General features: G+C 40.1%; 1 protein-coding gene across 12 annotated transcripts in view; it reads left to right on the top strand.

Annotated features, from left to right (window-relative positions):
- The window catches only part of GRK4 (G protein-coupled receptor kinase 4), a 95,911-nt gene that overhangs the window by 21,750 nt on the left and 61,279 nt on the right, over positions 1-12,882 (top strand). For all 12 annotated transcript variants that reach the window (XM_072803860.1, XM_072803902.1, XM_072803923.1 and 9 more), the window contains exons 2-3: positions 1,527-1,625; positions 11,734-11,846. In XM_072803860.1, the coding sequence (XP_072659961.1) occupies positions 1,527-1,625; positions 11,734-11,846 (212 nt within the window). The remainder of the gene's footprint in view (positions 1-1,526; positions 1,626-11,733; positions 11,847-12,882) is intronic.

Raw genomic sequence — 12,882 nt, 5'->3', positions numbered from 1 at the left:
GGAAGGCCAATGACCTTGGTAATAGCATGGGCAAGGACAATAGGGGACAGGAACACCTTTGCAGGCATGGCTGGCCACCTGACCAGCCTGGTGCCCAGACAGTGCCCAGCATACAGGACTTGGGCTGCAAATGCTTTTGGAATAAATGGATGAGGCACTTCAGGGATAGAATTATATAGTGCTCCAGTTTCCAGCTCCATTCGTCTAGCAGATGGTAGATAGTTAACCGAAGGCATAGTGTGGAAAGAGGATTGCATTTGAGGGAAAGACAATTGAGTGTGATTTCAACATGTTGACTTTGAGGTACTCTGGGGCTTCAGTGTATTGGTTATAAGTCTAGAGTTGTGATCCCAGTTGAAATGGAGGGAGTGGGTAGAGGAGCAAAAAGAAGCCCATGGAAGGAGCTCTTGCATCTCCGACCATTATCTGTTTGGCAGACTGCTATCAAATCCATACCTCTATCCAGGCCTTCTCTCCTAAACAACACCAGTCCAGCCATCCTCCAGATAGCTTTCCCTCACAGCCATCCACTCACTGTGCTCAGGGCAGAGCTCATCATTTCCCGGAACATGGCTTTCCTTCTCATTTCCCTATTCTTTCCAATAGCCCTGGAGTCCTTTAGTCGCTGGCCAAAAATGTGATGTTTTCTCTTGGATAAAATTTAATAAAATTTCAGTTCCTCAGAATGCTTAAAATGAAAGGCTCTAATTTCTCTGAGTTTTGTTTGAAGGGGCTTATTTAAAAAGATCTTTTTAAAATTTTATTTTACTTTATTAAAAATTTTATTTGAGTATAGTTGACGCACAATGTTACATTAGTTTCAGGTGTATGACATAATGATTCAAGATCATACTTTATGCCATGCTTCCTGCAAGTGTAGCCACCATCTGCTAAAATATTGTCTACTAGCTTTTTCCACCATTCTTGTCTCACTTCCAGATCTTCACATGGTTCATTCCTTCACCCCCTTCAGATCTCTGCCTAAGCATGACTCTCTTGAGAGGCCTTTTCTGATCTCACCTTAGCCCTAATAGCACCCTGCATCTTGGCCTTGTTTGTTTTTGTTTCATGCCATTTAGCACTGTAGGCTTGGCTAATTTTTTTTTATCACTTGTCATTAACTGCTTAAAAAAAAATCTTTCTCCTTCACTAGAATTGAGGGGAGGGATGTTGTCTTTTTTTACCATTGTATTTCCTGTTCTTTGCAGGTATTGCTCTGTAGTAGGTATACAGCCATGTATGATATGTCATGTTAGGTCGAGTTTACAAATTTGGAAGTTTGAGCTCAACGGAGTTACTTACAGAAGATCAGGTTACATTACTAAATAATAAAGCCAGTGACTGATTGCATCCCTTGGGATTTTTACACTTAGTTAAGCTGACTTCTAGATAAGACAAATTATTATAAGCTTGTATTTTCACTCACCATAGGTACCAAACTACTCAAATAGAATATATTAGTGGAAATAGATGTTGTAGTTGGATATTTCTGATCATTAAAAAAATAATTTTCCCCCCAAATTTAGGAGGAGGATATGGCAAAAAAAGTGGCCGTAGTAAAAGATGGAGGGAAATGCTGAAGCTGCCTCCTGTCAGCCAGTGCAGAGAGCTTAGACATTCTATTGGTGAGTAAGCAGTGCCAGCCTGAAGATCATGTCTGGCATCATAACATTTGTTAGATGTTATTCTTTTACAGAGTTATACATACTCATTGTTCTATATGGAACAGAAGAGTAATAAAGTAAAAGTTTCTCTCCCTGTGACCCAACTAATCATCTCTCTAGAAGTGGACATGGTATTTTCAAGGTTCACCCATGCTGTAGCATGAATAAGTACTTAATTCCTTTTTCTTGGCAAATAACACTTCATCATATGGATATATCCATATGGATATGGATATATATATTTATTTACCAATCATTGGTTGATAGATGAGTTATTTCCTTTTGTCTATTATGAATAATGCTGCTAGAAACATTCATATACAAGCATTTTCCTTGTGTTTGTGGTAGAGCACACATAAAAATTGCCATTTTAAACATTTTTTGAAAAGATTTATTAGAGAGAAAGCGAGAGAGCGGGAGCATGCACACATGGCAGTGAGGGACAAAAGGAGAGGAAGACAAGCAGACTCTGTGCTGAGCATGGAGCCAGACATGGGGCTCAGTCTCATGGCCCTGAGATCATGACCTGAGCTGAAACCAAGAGTCCAATGCTTAACTGACTGTGCTGCCTAGGGGCCCCTCGTTTTAATCATTTTTAGATACAAAGTGCAGTGGCATTAATTTAGATTTTGTATGTATGTACTACATTTTGTGTATCCATTCATCTGTTGATGGACATTTGGGTTGTTTCTCCACTTGGCTATTGTGAATAATGCTGTTAGGAGCATTGGTGTATAAATGTTTGAGTCCCTGTTTTCAATTCTTTTCTGTATATATGCTCCACTGGAATTGCTGGATAATATGGTAATTCTATATTTAATTTTGTAAGGCACTACCAGAGTGTTTTCCAGTGTGGCTACACCATTTTATGTTCCCACCAGCAATATATGATTCCAGTTTCTTCATGTCCTCTCTGACACTTTTTATTTTCCATTTTGTTTTTAGTACAGCCATCTGAGTGGGTGTGAAAGGGTATCTCATTGTGGGTTTTTATTTATTAAGAAATCTCTACACCCTACGTGGGGCTCCAACTCACAACCTTGAGATCAAGAGTCACATGCTTCTCTGACTGAGTCAGACAGGTGCCCCTATCTCATTGTGTTTTGATTTGTATTTCCCATGATTAATGATGTTGAACATTTTTCTATGTGCTTATTAGCCATTTGTGTATCTTCTTTGGAGAAATATCTATTCAAATCCTTTGCCATTTTTTTAAAAGTAGGCTTTGTGCCCAGTGTGGAGCCCAATGTGGGGCTTGAACTCATGACCCTGAGACCAAGAGTCAGACACTTAATTGATCCACCCAGGTATCCCCTTTGTCCATTTTTCAATTGGATTGCATTTTCATTGTTGAAATGTAAGTGTTCTCTATATATTTTAGTTACTAGACTCTTATTAGATATTTGATTTCCAAATATCTTCTCCCATTCTGTGTTTTCCTTTACTTTCTTGGTGATGTTCTTTGAAGAACACAAGTTTTATTTTGATGAAGTCCAATTGATCTATTTTTTTCTTTTGTGGCTGTGCTTTTGGTGTCATATCTAAGAAACCACTGCTTAATCGAAAGTCACAAAGATTTACACCTATGTTTTCTGCTAAGAGTTTTATAGTTTTAGCTCTTACATTTAGGTATTTGATCCAGTTGTAGTTAATTTTTGGGTATGGTGTGATGTAGGGATCCAGTTTCATTCCTTGCATTGGATATCCATTTATTCCTGAATATTTCAGACTATTTTTTCACCATTGAATTGTCTTAGTGCCTTTATAAAAAATCAACTGACTGAAGGTGATGGTTTATTTCTAGACACTTGTGAGGATACACATGTTTGTATTTAGGCCCACCCAGATAATCCAGGACAGTCTTCCATCTCAAGATCCTTGACTTAATCATATTTGCAAAGGCCCTTTTTTCAAATAAGATTGTATTTATAGGGATTAGGACCTGATGCCTTAGGAGGGCCATTATTCAACCTGTTACAGATGGTAACTCTAGGCTTAACCTTTTGAGGAACTGGCAAACTGTATTTCAAAGTAGCTGCATATCTTACATCCCCACCAGCAATATATGAGAGTTCCAGTTTCTCTACATCCTTGCCAACACTTATTTTCATTATAGCCACCTTCATGAGTGTGATTTACATTTCACTAATGACTAATGTTGAGCATCTATTTATGTGATTATTGGCCATGCTTCTTTGGGCCAACTGATATTTGATCCATAGTGTTAATAGTGATTTTTTTCTGCATATAGCACCAAGTGATTAGTATGGAGGTTGATTCCATTATTTGACATTTACATTGTAATTAAGATATTATAAACTTTACTTGGGGACTATTTATGCTATTTAATATATTCATAGGGTTATAGAAACATTTTCAAAAAAAAAGAAACATTTTCATGTCTTTGCATATTAATTACCTCAGTATGCTTCTGTTTCTTTGGGGGTAGGTTTTAGTGCACAGAATAAAGTGAATTACATTAAATGTCCCATTAGTTAACTTTTCCCCCCAGTTCATGCTTTTTTTAAAATTAATTTATTTTTATTGAGATATCATTTACATATAACATTGTATAAGTTTAAAGTGTACAACACCTTCAGTTAACTTTGAAATGTCATCATTTATTTGCTTTCATGTACCCAGCACGGGGTATGGCACTACCAATACAGTGACTAAGCAACAGATGTGACCTCTGCCCTCTTGGCAGAGATGGTTATAAAATAAAGAATTGTAGAAGTAAACGTAATTACAGCAGTAAGCCCTTTGAAGGAAAAGAGACAGACTGCTGGGTAAGTACAAGGGCCCCAAGGTAGGGCAGAGCATGGCAATTTCCATGGACTTGAGAAAGGGTAGTCTTCCTGGAGTGTAGATGAAGAAGAGTGGCACTGGATGAGAGGAAAGGAGGGGGCTGGGCTCATGGGCCAGTGAGAGCATTTATATTAGAAAGCCAGCGCTGTCAGATTTTCAGTGGAGGGATAACATAAGTGGATGCAGTTTTTGAAGGGCACCTTGGACTTCAGTGTGAGGACTGTGATTTAGAGTGGTGAGAGGGGGCAGGAAAGCTGAATGAAAAACTTTTGCCATTGTGCGAGCAAGAGATGATAAAGCCCAGCCTTCGCCAGAGGCCATGAAACTGAATGACTATGAGAAATCCTTAAGATGTAGAATCTGATTGACTTATGTGAGGAAGTAGGAAGGGTGGAGGTACTAAGGATGACTTCCAGGTCTGATCTACCCACTGAGATCAGGTTCACAGTATGAGGAGCTGTTTTGGATGGAAGCTGTATATTCATGTTTAGATATCAAAAGAGGCTGGGCTGTAGGAGTGAATCTAGGAGATATCTGTGTCTCCCTGATATTTCAGAGTCACATGACTGGGAATGTAAATTCTCCCTAGAGACAGAAGGATGAGAAGAAGCACTCTCACATCCTGGTATGGCTCAGGTGAAGCAGACTGAGGGGGACTAGTCAGATGGGTCTGTGTGCAGTATAGGGAGTGGAGAGGTCAAGAGAACAGGAGACCAAGATGGCTCCAGGCAGGAGTCATAGAGGCTGTTGCAGAGAAGTTGAGCAGCCATTGGATTCATCCCTAAAGTCAAAGTCTTTGTTTCCATCTCTAGAACAATGCTCAGCCACAGTTTTATTAAGCGATTGAATAAAGGAATGAATGAATTGGTGACCTTAGTTGGAGTTGGCTGGGCAACTCCTTAGCTGGAGTTGCTTCAGGGCAGATGTACAAGCTGACTTTATCACTGAAAAGAATGTTTCTACTGAGATACCCCCTACTTTGTATGTAGCTCTTTATTTGATTAGTTTACATATGCATTTGATTTAGTGTGATAGTAAGCATATTTTGGGTTTTTCTAATTTTTATCCTTTGGTGGTTCTAAATTTATGGATGCTAGAGAATCCATAAGCTATAAAATCACTTTGAAAATAAGAAAGAGAGCTTCTGATAAGTGGCTCATGCTCATCCTAGTCTCAGAATTTGGTGCACTTAGAAACACCAGTCTCTTGATTAGCTGGTTCCCTTTCCAACACTGCCCATCAGGAGAGTGCCTCTTAGGAGTGGACCTGGGCTCTGGTGCCCTGAGGGCTCTAGCTCCAGAAGGCTTCTGTGTGGTTCTCCCTTCCTGTGTCCTGAGTTCCATGTGGGGCATGGCCTCTCTCTCTCTCTTCCCATTTCTGCTCATTCATGGCTGGGATAATAGATGGTTCACTTTGTAGTCTCTGAGGGATCAAAAGAAGAGACTGGGTCTTCTGTATCCTGCAGGACCAGGACCTCTGATGGAAAGACAGAGGAGGCTGTCTACTGCTTCTGAGACATCATATTTTGTGGCACATTTCTGTGATTTATAGTATTGAATTTTAGTAATATATAAAATCTAATGCATGGAAAAGTGAAACCATTAATAGAATTGTGAGCCAGATATGGTTTTTTGTGACTATATAAATGCTAGATTTTTAAAGATTGATTTAGAGAAACATTTTAAAAAATATTATTTATTTATTCATGAAAGACACACAGAGAGAGGCAGAGACATAGGCAGAAGGAGGAGCAGGCTCCTCACAGGGAGCCCAATGTGGGACTCAATCCCCAGACCTGGGATCACACTTGAGCTGAAGGCAGATGGTCAACTGCTGAGCCACCCAGGTGTCCCAAGAAACATTTTTTTTTTAAATTCCTGGATTAGCTCCCTGCTCAGCAGAGTCTGCTTTTCCATATCCCTCTACCCCTCCCCCCAGCTCATGCTGTCGCTCTCAAATCTCTAAAATCTTTTAAAAATAAATAAATAAATTCCCTGATTATATTACTTCCTATGGGTTCTGTGATGTTGCTGTCATTTCTCTAATATTCTGTTATGATCATGTATCCGAGAAACCACCAAGGAGCCAACACCGATGCAAGCGCACGAGGATTTATTTGCAAGCTCGAGCTTGGGTCCAAGTACCCAACACAGGGCAGCAGGGACTTGGACCCGGAGGTTAAGAGGTGTAGCAGTTTTATAGGGGCCAGTGGCCAATGAGATTATAACACACACAGAAAGTTGCATAGTCCTGTTGGTCCACACGCAGGTGGCCAATTGAATTACAATTTACCCTATAGTGACTGTTTGAACTAGCCTATCACTCTGGTCAGAATTGGCACGGTTTGGCGGGCAAAAGGCAGGGTTTATATTCTCTGGTGGCTAGGGGATCTTTGTTAAATTCCTTGGGTCCCACAATCATCAGTGTGAAAATTTTAAATTGCTGTAAGATGGAGCAGATTCTATATGTGATTAAATATTTAGAAATAGAAAAAGGACTTAACTGGGATGCCTGGGTTGCCTAGTGGTTGACCATCTGCCTTCAGTTCAGGTCGTGATCCTAGGGTCCTGGGATTGAGTCCTGCAACAGGCTCCCTGCAGGAAGCCTGCTTCTCCCTCTGCCTATGTCAGCTACCTGTCTCTGTGTCTCTCATGAATAAATAAATAAAAATCTTAAAAAAAAAAAGAAGAAAAAGGACTTTACTGAATAAATCATCACCTATGTTCCCACCACCCAAATATAAGTGGAAGATTTTAGAATTAAGGTCTTTTTGAGCCACACATCATTTTTGCTACTGTACCTGAGCCAATCTAAAAAAAAATTGGATTGAAAAAATAAAAAATTAAAAAATTAAAAAATTGGATTGGGTAAAATTAGAGGTTTTCCCATGAGGTGCCTGTATCAATGCTGTCCAGTCTGGATGTCCCTGTTGTCTACCCATCGCACTGTAAGACTACTCTGTCCCCAGGATCAAACTCCCCCTGTTGATCTGGCCCCTCAGTCACATGCTGTGCTGAGACCCTTCAAGCGCTGTGGGTGGAGGGCAGTGGTCTCATTTTCCAGAGGAGTGTGAGGTGCATGCCAAGTGGCCTGACCTCATCTCAGACCTCCTCGTGCTCTTTCACTTCACCCTGCTTCTTTCTGGAAAAACCCAGGGGGCTCTTACCTTACGTTTATGTTTTTAAAGGTCTTTCGAAAATGTGCCTTACCTCATGTGATCATTTACTCAGGAGATTAGAGTTATGATGGAAATTTACATAGTATCCGAGCTTTAGGATATAGGCCTAAAAAGTGCAAATAATCTTAAATTCTTCCTGCTTGCACTTAAATTAAGACTTATAGCTTCCTTTACAAGTAAGGGCTGAGATCTAGCAGTTAATTAAGAGTTCTGGATGTAATTAAAAGTAGTCCAAGAAAAAAATCTGAAAAGCCTGAGTGGAATCCATCTCTAATAACCAAGTATTTTTTAGTATCTGGGGATGATATAAACATAAAATGCAAAACAAACTGAAATATACCTGTAACTACCCACACACACAGCCCAAATAAATTTAAACTTTAGACATTTGGCTTTGCCAAATAAGCCAGATTAACTCGGAGTGCAATGTTTTCTTCCTGGTCAGGCTGTTACCTCCTGACTCACTGCCATGGCATCTTCCCCTGATCTCCCTGGCTGTGGAGCACTTCTGCAGCCCTGGGTGTCCCAAAGGGCTCCCCATCCCACAGGTGTAACTCTGGCCATCTGCTTTGCAGCCCCTTCTTCTGCTCATGGGACCAAGTCAGCCCCTCCTTCCGTTTCCCCAGTGCTGCCTCCACCATACAGATGTTGTTGCCCACAATACACCCAGAGTCCAGGACTGTCCTTCTCCCAGCTCCTCTCATCTATTCCACTCACAGGCTCTCATCTCCATGAGGGGTACTACCTTTTGACCACATCAGCTTCCTCATCATCCCCTCAGTAGAGAATGGGTTCCTTGAGAATAGGGCTTTTGTGGTGCCTGTTGTAATGTCCTCACTGAGGAGGGAGACTGGACCAAATTTGAATAAGTTGCCTTCTGAAATTCATTTGTTACCAGAGAATTGGCCTCTTCCTTCCCACTCTGCTGCCTGTGTTCTGGTCCAGCTGCTCCACTGCTGGCTAGTCCCCTTACCCCAGCCTGTACTGCCTCCACTTCACCTCCGCTGCCCCAGGATCCTAGTGGCCTCAGGACTGAGCAGTTCCCAAAAGCTAGCTCTCTGCTTTGCTTAAGATGGTACACTCATTATTGTGAGGAGTCAATGAAATAATGCACAGAAAGGACTCAAAATAGTACCGGATACACTGTAAAAGGTGGCTCAATACTCATTACTATGTTTCTCTCTCTTCCTTCTAGGGTAGAGAGAACTTCCTTGGTGTGATATCAAGGCTGGTGGAAAATATGATCCCAGTCTTTTTTTTTTCCTTTCCAGTTTTTTAAACTTCATTTGCCTCTACATTTTGCTTCCCTGATTCCCCTCTTCAGCCACTATGAACTGCGTGTAGTGTCAGTCACTTATGTTCCACATCTCTTGGTCCATAGACTACACGAAGAATTAAAATATGGTACAGTAATACATATTATAATTATATTCCATGTAATCTGGAAATGACTAAGTGTGGTAGGAGTCATAAAAAAGAAAATATTCTGTACTGATCACATTTTGCCAAGGATAGTATTTCTAATATCTTGATATTTCTTTTTCTACATTTCTTTGCTTCTGTAGAAGTACTGTTTGTCCTTTTTGGTTTCTTCATTTTTTAATTTCTCTCCTATCTTATTATTAGAACTCCTCAAGTAATTCTTTTTTTTATATAGGGTGAATGGAAAGTAAAGTTTCGGAGTTCTTAAATTTTGGAAAATGTCCCTTTTTTGACTTCTTGTTTGATAGTTACAGAATTGAGTATTTCTACCTTCCTTGAACCCTGAACTTTGAAAACATTGGTGTACTAGTTTCTGGCTTTGTTAATACAGTGTCTCTGATGCATTGCATGTTGTAGCTAACCTTTTGTTCTTTCTCAGAGGTTACCTTGTTTTTCCTTACTGTCGGGAATGTCACTGGGGTGCCTCTGGATGTGAGTCAGCTGCCATAAATTATGTTTAGCACTTAGTAGGGCTCTAAATCTTTGGCCCCTTGACCAGTTATTCTGATCAGGACTGGGTAACCCACCCACTCCAGCAAGGCTCTAGGCAGGTGGGCGGGGCTCCCCTGTTCTAGGTGTGTGGGCAGAGTTCCCTGATCTAGATGTGTGCCGGGGCTCCCATGATCTAGATATGAAGGTGGGGCTCCCATGCTGGGCTCTAGGCATGTGGGCAGGGCTCCCTTACAAAAGTCCAGCTTGTCTCTAGGGCTTAAGCTGAGTGATTCTTTAATAATCCAACCCAGCAGCTTTCTCTCTTCCAGGTAATCCTCAAATTTCTGACTCCTATGGATACCCTTTATTCATTTTCCATGTTGGGTTTCATTCTTTTTGTTGTGGCTTTGGTTTTTGTTTTAATTTTTTTATGATTTCTTTGGGAATCTGGGAGAAAAAGTAGGCAGACCTGTATGCTCCATTTGCAAATCTTAGCTGAAAATAAGGAACATTTCTGAACTCTTGAATTTGGGAGGAAAGTGTTAAAAACTCTCAACGTTTGAAAAACATCACCTTTTGACTGCCTGTGTCTTTTGTTTTTTGTTTTTTAAATATAGAATCCCTAAAATAAAATGTGGTAGTAAAATTGGACAAAATAGGTAGTAGAATTTTAGCCATTCTGTTTTTTGTTAAAAACAAGCGACTGTGCATTGACAACCAAAATATTTTTATTATTATTATTTTTTTAATTTTTATTTATTTATGATAGTCACACACACAGAGAGAGAGGCAGAGACACAGGCAGAGGGAGAAGCAGGCTCCATGCACCGGGAGCCCGACATGGGATTCGATCCCGGGTCTCCAGGATCGCGCCCTGGGCCAAAGGCAGGCACCAAACCGCTGCGCCACCCAGGGATCCCTATTATTATTATTTTTAATGGGAGTTCAATTTGCCAGCATATAGCATATCACCCAGTGCTCATCCCGTCAAGTGACCCCCTCAGTGCCCGCCACCCAGTCACCCCAACGCCCTGCCCACCTCCCTTTCCACCAAAATATTTATCTCATTGCCTATACCTTTCTATTTGTAAATTCAGCGACCTAAGTAGTATTGTTTAGATTCTTAGAATTACTTGGCATGAATAAAACCTGTAATTGAGGAATTTGTTATGGCTTGCTTACTTTTCATGAATTTTATTTAATTCTTTGGCTTTAGAGCCACTTTACGAGTACTTCATTTATAGTGTTCATTTCAGGTTCAGAGCCACTGCTAAAAGAGCAATTGATTTCCTTGCTGATGTTTAAATTAACCTATTTTGAAGATAACATTTTTGTTTTATATTCCTCTTGACACTTTGACTAAATATTAGTGCCATGTTCTCAAAACAGTATCAGTGTTTGGGGTAAGGTTAAGGTATATAAACTATTACCCCATTGAAAAGAAAAAAAAAAATAAAACCAATGGCAGTTAAAAATAATTAAGCATATATAATGTTTGTAACTTGTAAAAGTGTAATAAGGTAGCAAAACGGAAAAATGTTTTTAAAAATGTACTTGTGTACATTCCTGGGATGTATTTCATATACGTGCAGTTTGTGCCAAGTACACTGGGTGGCTAGATCCTGCAGAAGGATGGAGCCCCTCTCTCCCTTGGCTGTGATCTTGACTGCTCAGTTCCCTGGGGAATAATGCTCCCCTGCATAATTCCTTTTGGAGGGGAGCAGGGACATTTCCAGTTATGCTTCACACACCTTTATCAGTTCTCCAGTCTTTGTCTCTGTCCAGGTATTAATAAAATTCCTGATAACCCAGTCTATATTAGTAAACAAACAAGTATTTTTAAAAACACCCAAATACTATTTTTGACTTTTATTTTATCAGGTGAAAACAGCAAAGTTCAGAAAGCACTTTCTTTCTTTCTTTTTTTTTTAAGATTTTATTTATTTATTCATGAGAGACACACACAGAGAGAGAGGCAGAGACACAGGCAGAGAGAGAAGCAGGCTCCATGCAGGGGGCCCGATGTGAGACTCGATCCTGGGACTCCAGGATCACACTCTGGATCAAAGGCAGGTGCTAAACTGATGAACCACCCAGGGATCCCTAGAGAGCACTTTCTGAATTGTAAGGATTATATTTGTTTATTTCCTATCCCCTCTCTTCACCCAGAAAAGGATTATAGCAGTCTTTGTGACAAGCAGCCCATAGGAAGACTTCTCTTCAGGCAATTCTGTGATACAAAATATGATCTAAAGGGATGCATCGAATTCCTGGATGCAGTGGTAAGCAATTTATCTCAGTGTTGAACTACTCAATCTTGTGTTTTTGAAAATTAACAGATTAGATCTAAAAACTTGGGTCTCTGAAGTTAAGTAGACCCTGACAATGATGGTAAGAATGGATAAACTAGTTTCTTGGTGTCATGTTTCCTTGGTATGGAAATCCCTATATAATATTCCCCCTTATCCATGATTTTGCTTTCCATAGTTTCAATTACCTGTGGTCAGCTGTAGTCCAGAAGCAGATGACCCTCCTTCTGACATATGGTCAATGCAGGCACACTCAGAGATATTGTGGGTCTAGTTTCAGACCATGGCAATGAAGCAAATATCTCAATGAGGCGAGTCACATGAATTTTTTTGTTTCCCACTGCATATAAAAGTTATCTCTACACTCTACTGTAATCTATTAATTGTACAGTAACATTATATCTAAAAAAAGCAATGTTCATACCTTAGTTAAAAAATACTCTGTTGCTGGAAAATGCTAATTGTACTCTGACCTTTCAGCAAGGCATCATCTTTTTCCTAGTGGAGGGTCCTGCCTCAATGTTGACGGCTACCGGCTGGTCAGGGTGGGGGTTACTGAAGGTTGGGGTGTCTTTTAAGACAATTTCTTAAAATAAGACAAGATAGAAGTTTGCAACATCCATTGAATCTCTCTTTCACTTGAACACTTAGAGGCTGTTATAGGCATTTTTTTTGTTATAGGCATTTTTTTTTTAAAGATCTTATTTATTTGAGAGAGAGAGAATGCATATCTGAGAGGGAGCACGCAGAGGGACAAGCAGACTGCCTGCTGAGTGGGGAGCCCGATGTGGGGCCCAATCCCAGGACCCTGAGATCACGACCTGAACTGAAGGCAGACACTTAACCTACTGAGCCACCCAGGTGCTCGTAGAGGCCATCATAAGGTTATTAATTGGCCTAATTTCTTTTTTTATTTTTAAATTTTATTTAAATTTAATTTTTTAAAATTTTTATTTATTTATGAGAGAGAGAGAGAGAGAGAGAGAGGCTGAGACACAGGCAGAGGGAG

This window comes from Canis lupus, chromosome 2, assembly GCF_048164855.1.
Source record: "Canis lupus baileyi chromosome 2, mCanLup2.hap1, whole genome shotgun sequence".
NCBI classification, from domain to species: domain Eukaryota; kingdom Metazoa; phylum Chordata; class Mammalia; order Carnivora; family Canidae; genus Canis; species Canis lupus.
The sequence above is the reverse complement of the archived record's forward strand: the minus strand, read 5'-3'. Positions and strand labels throughout refer to the sequence as shown.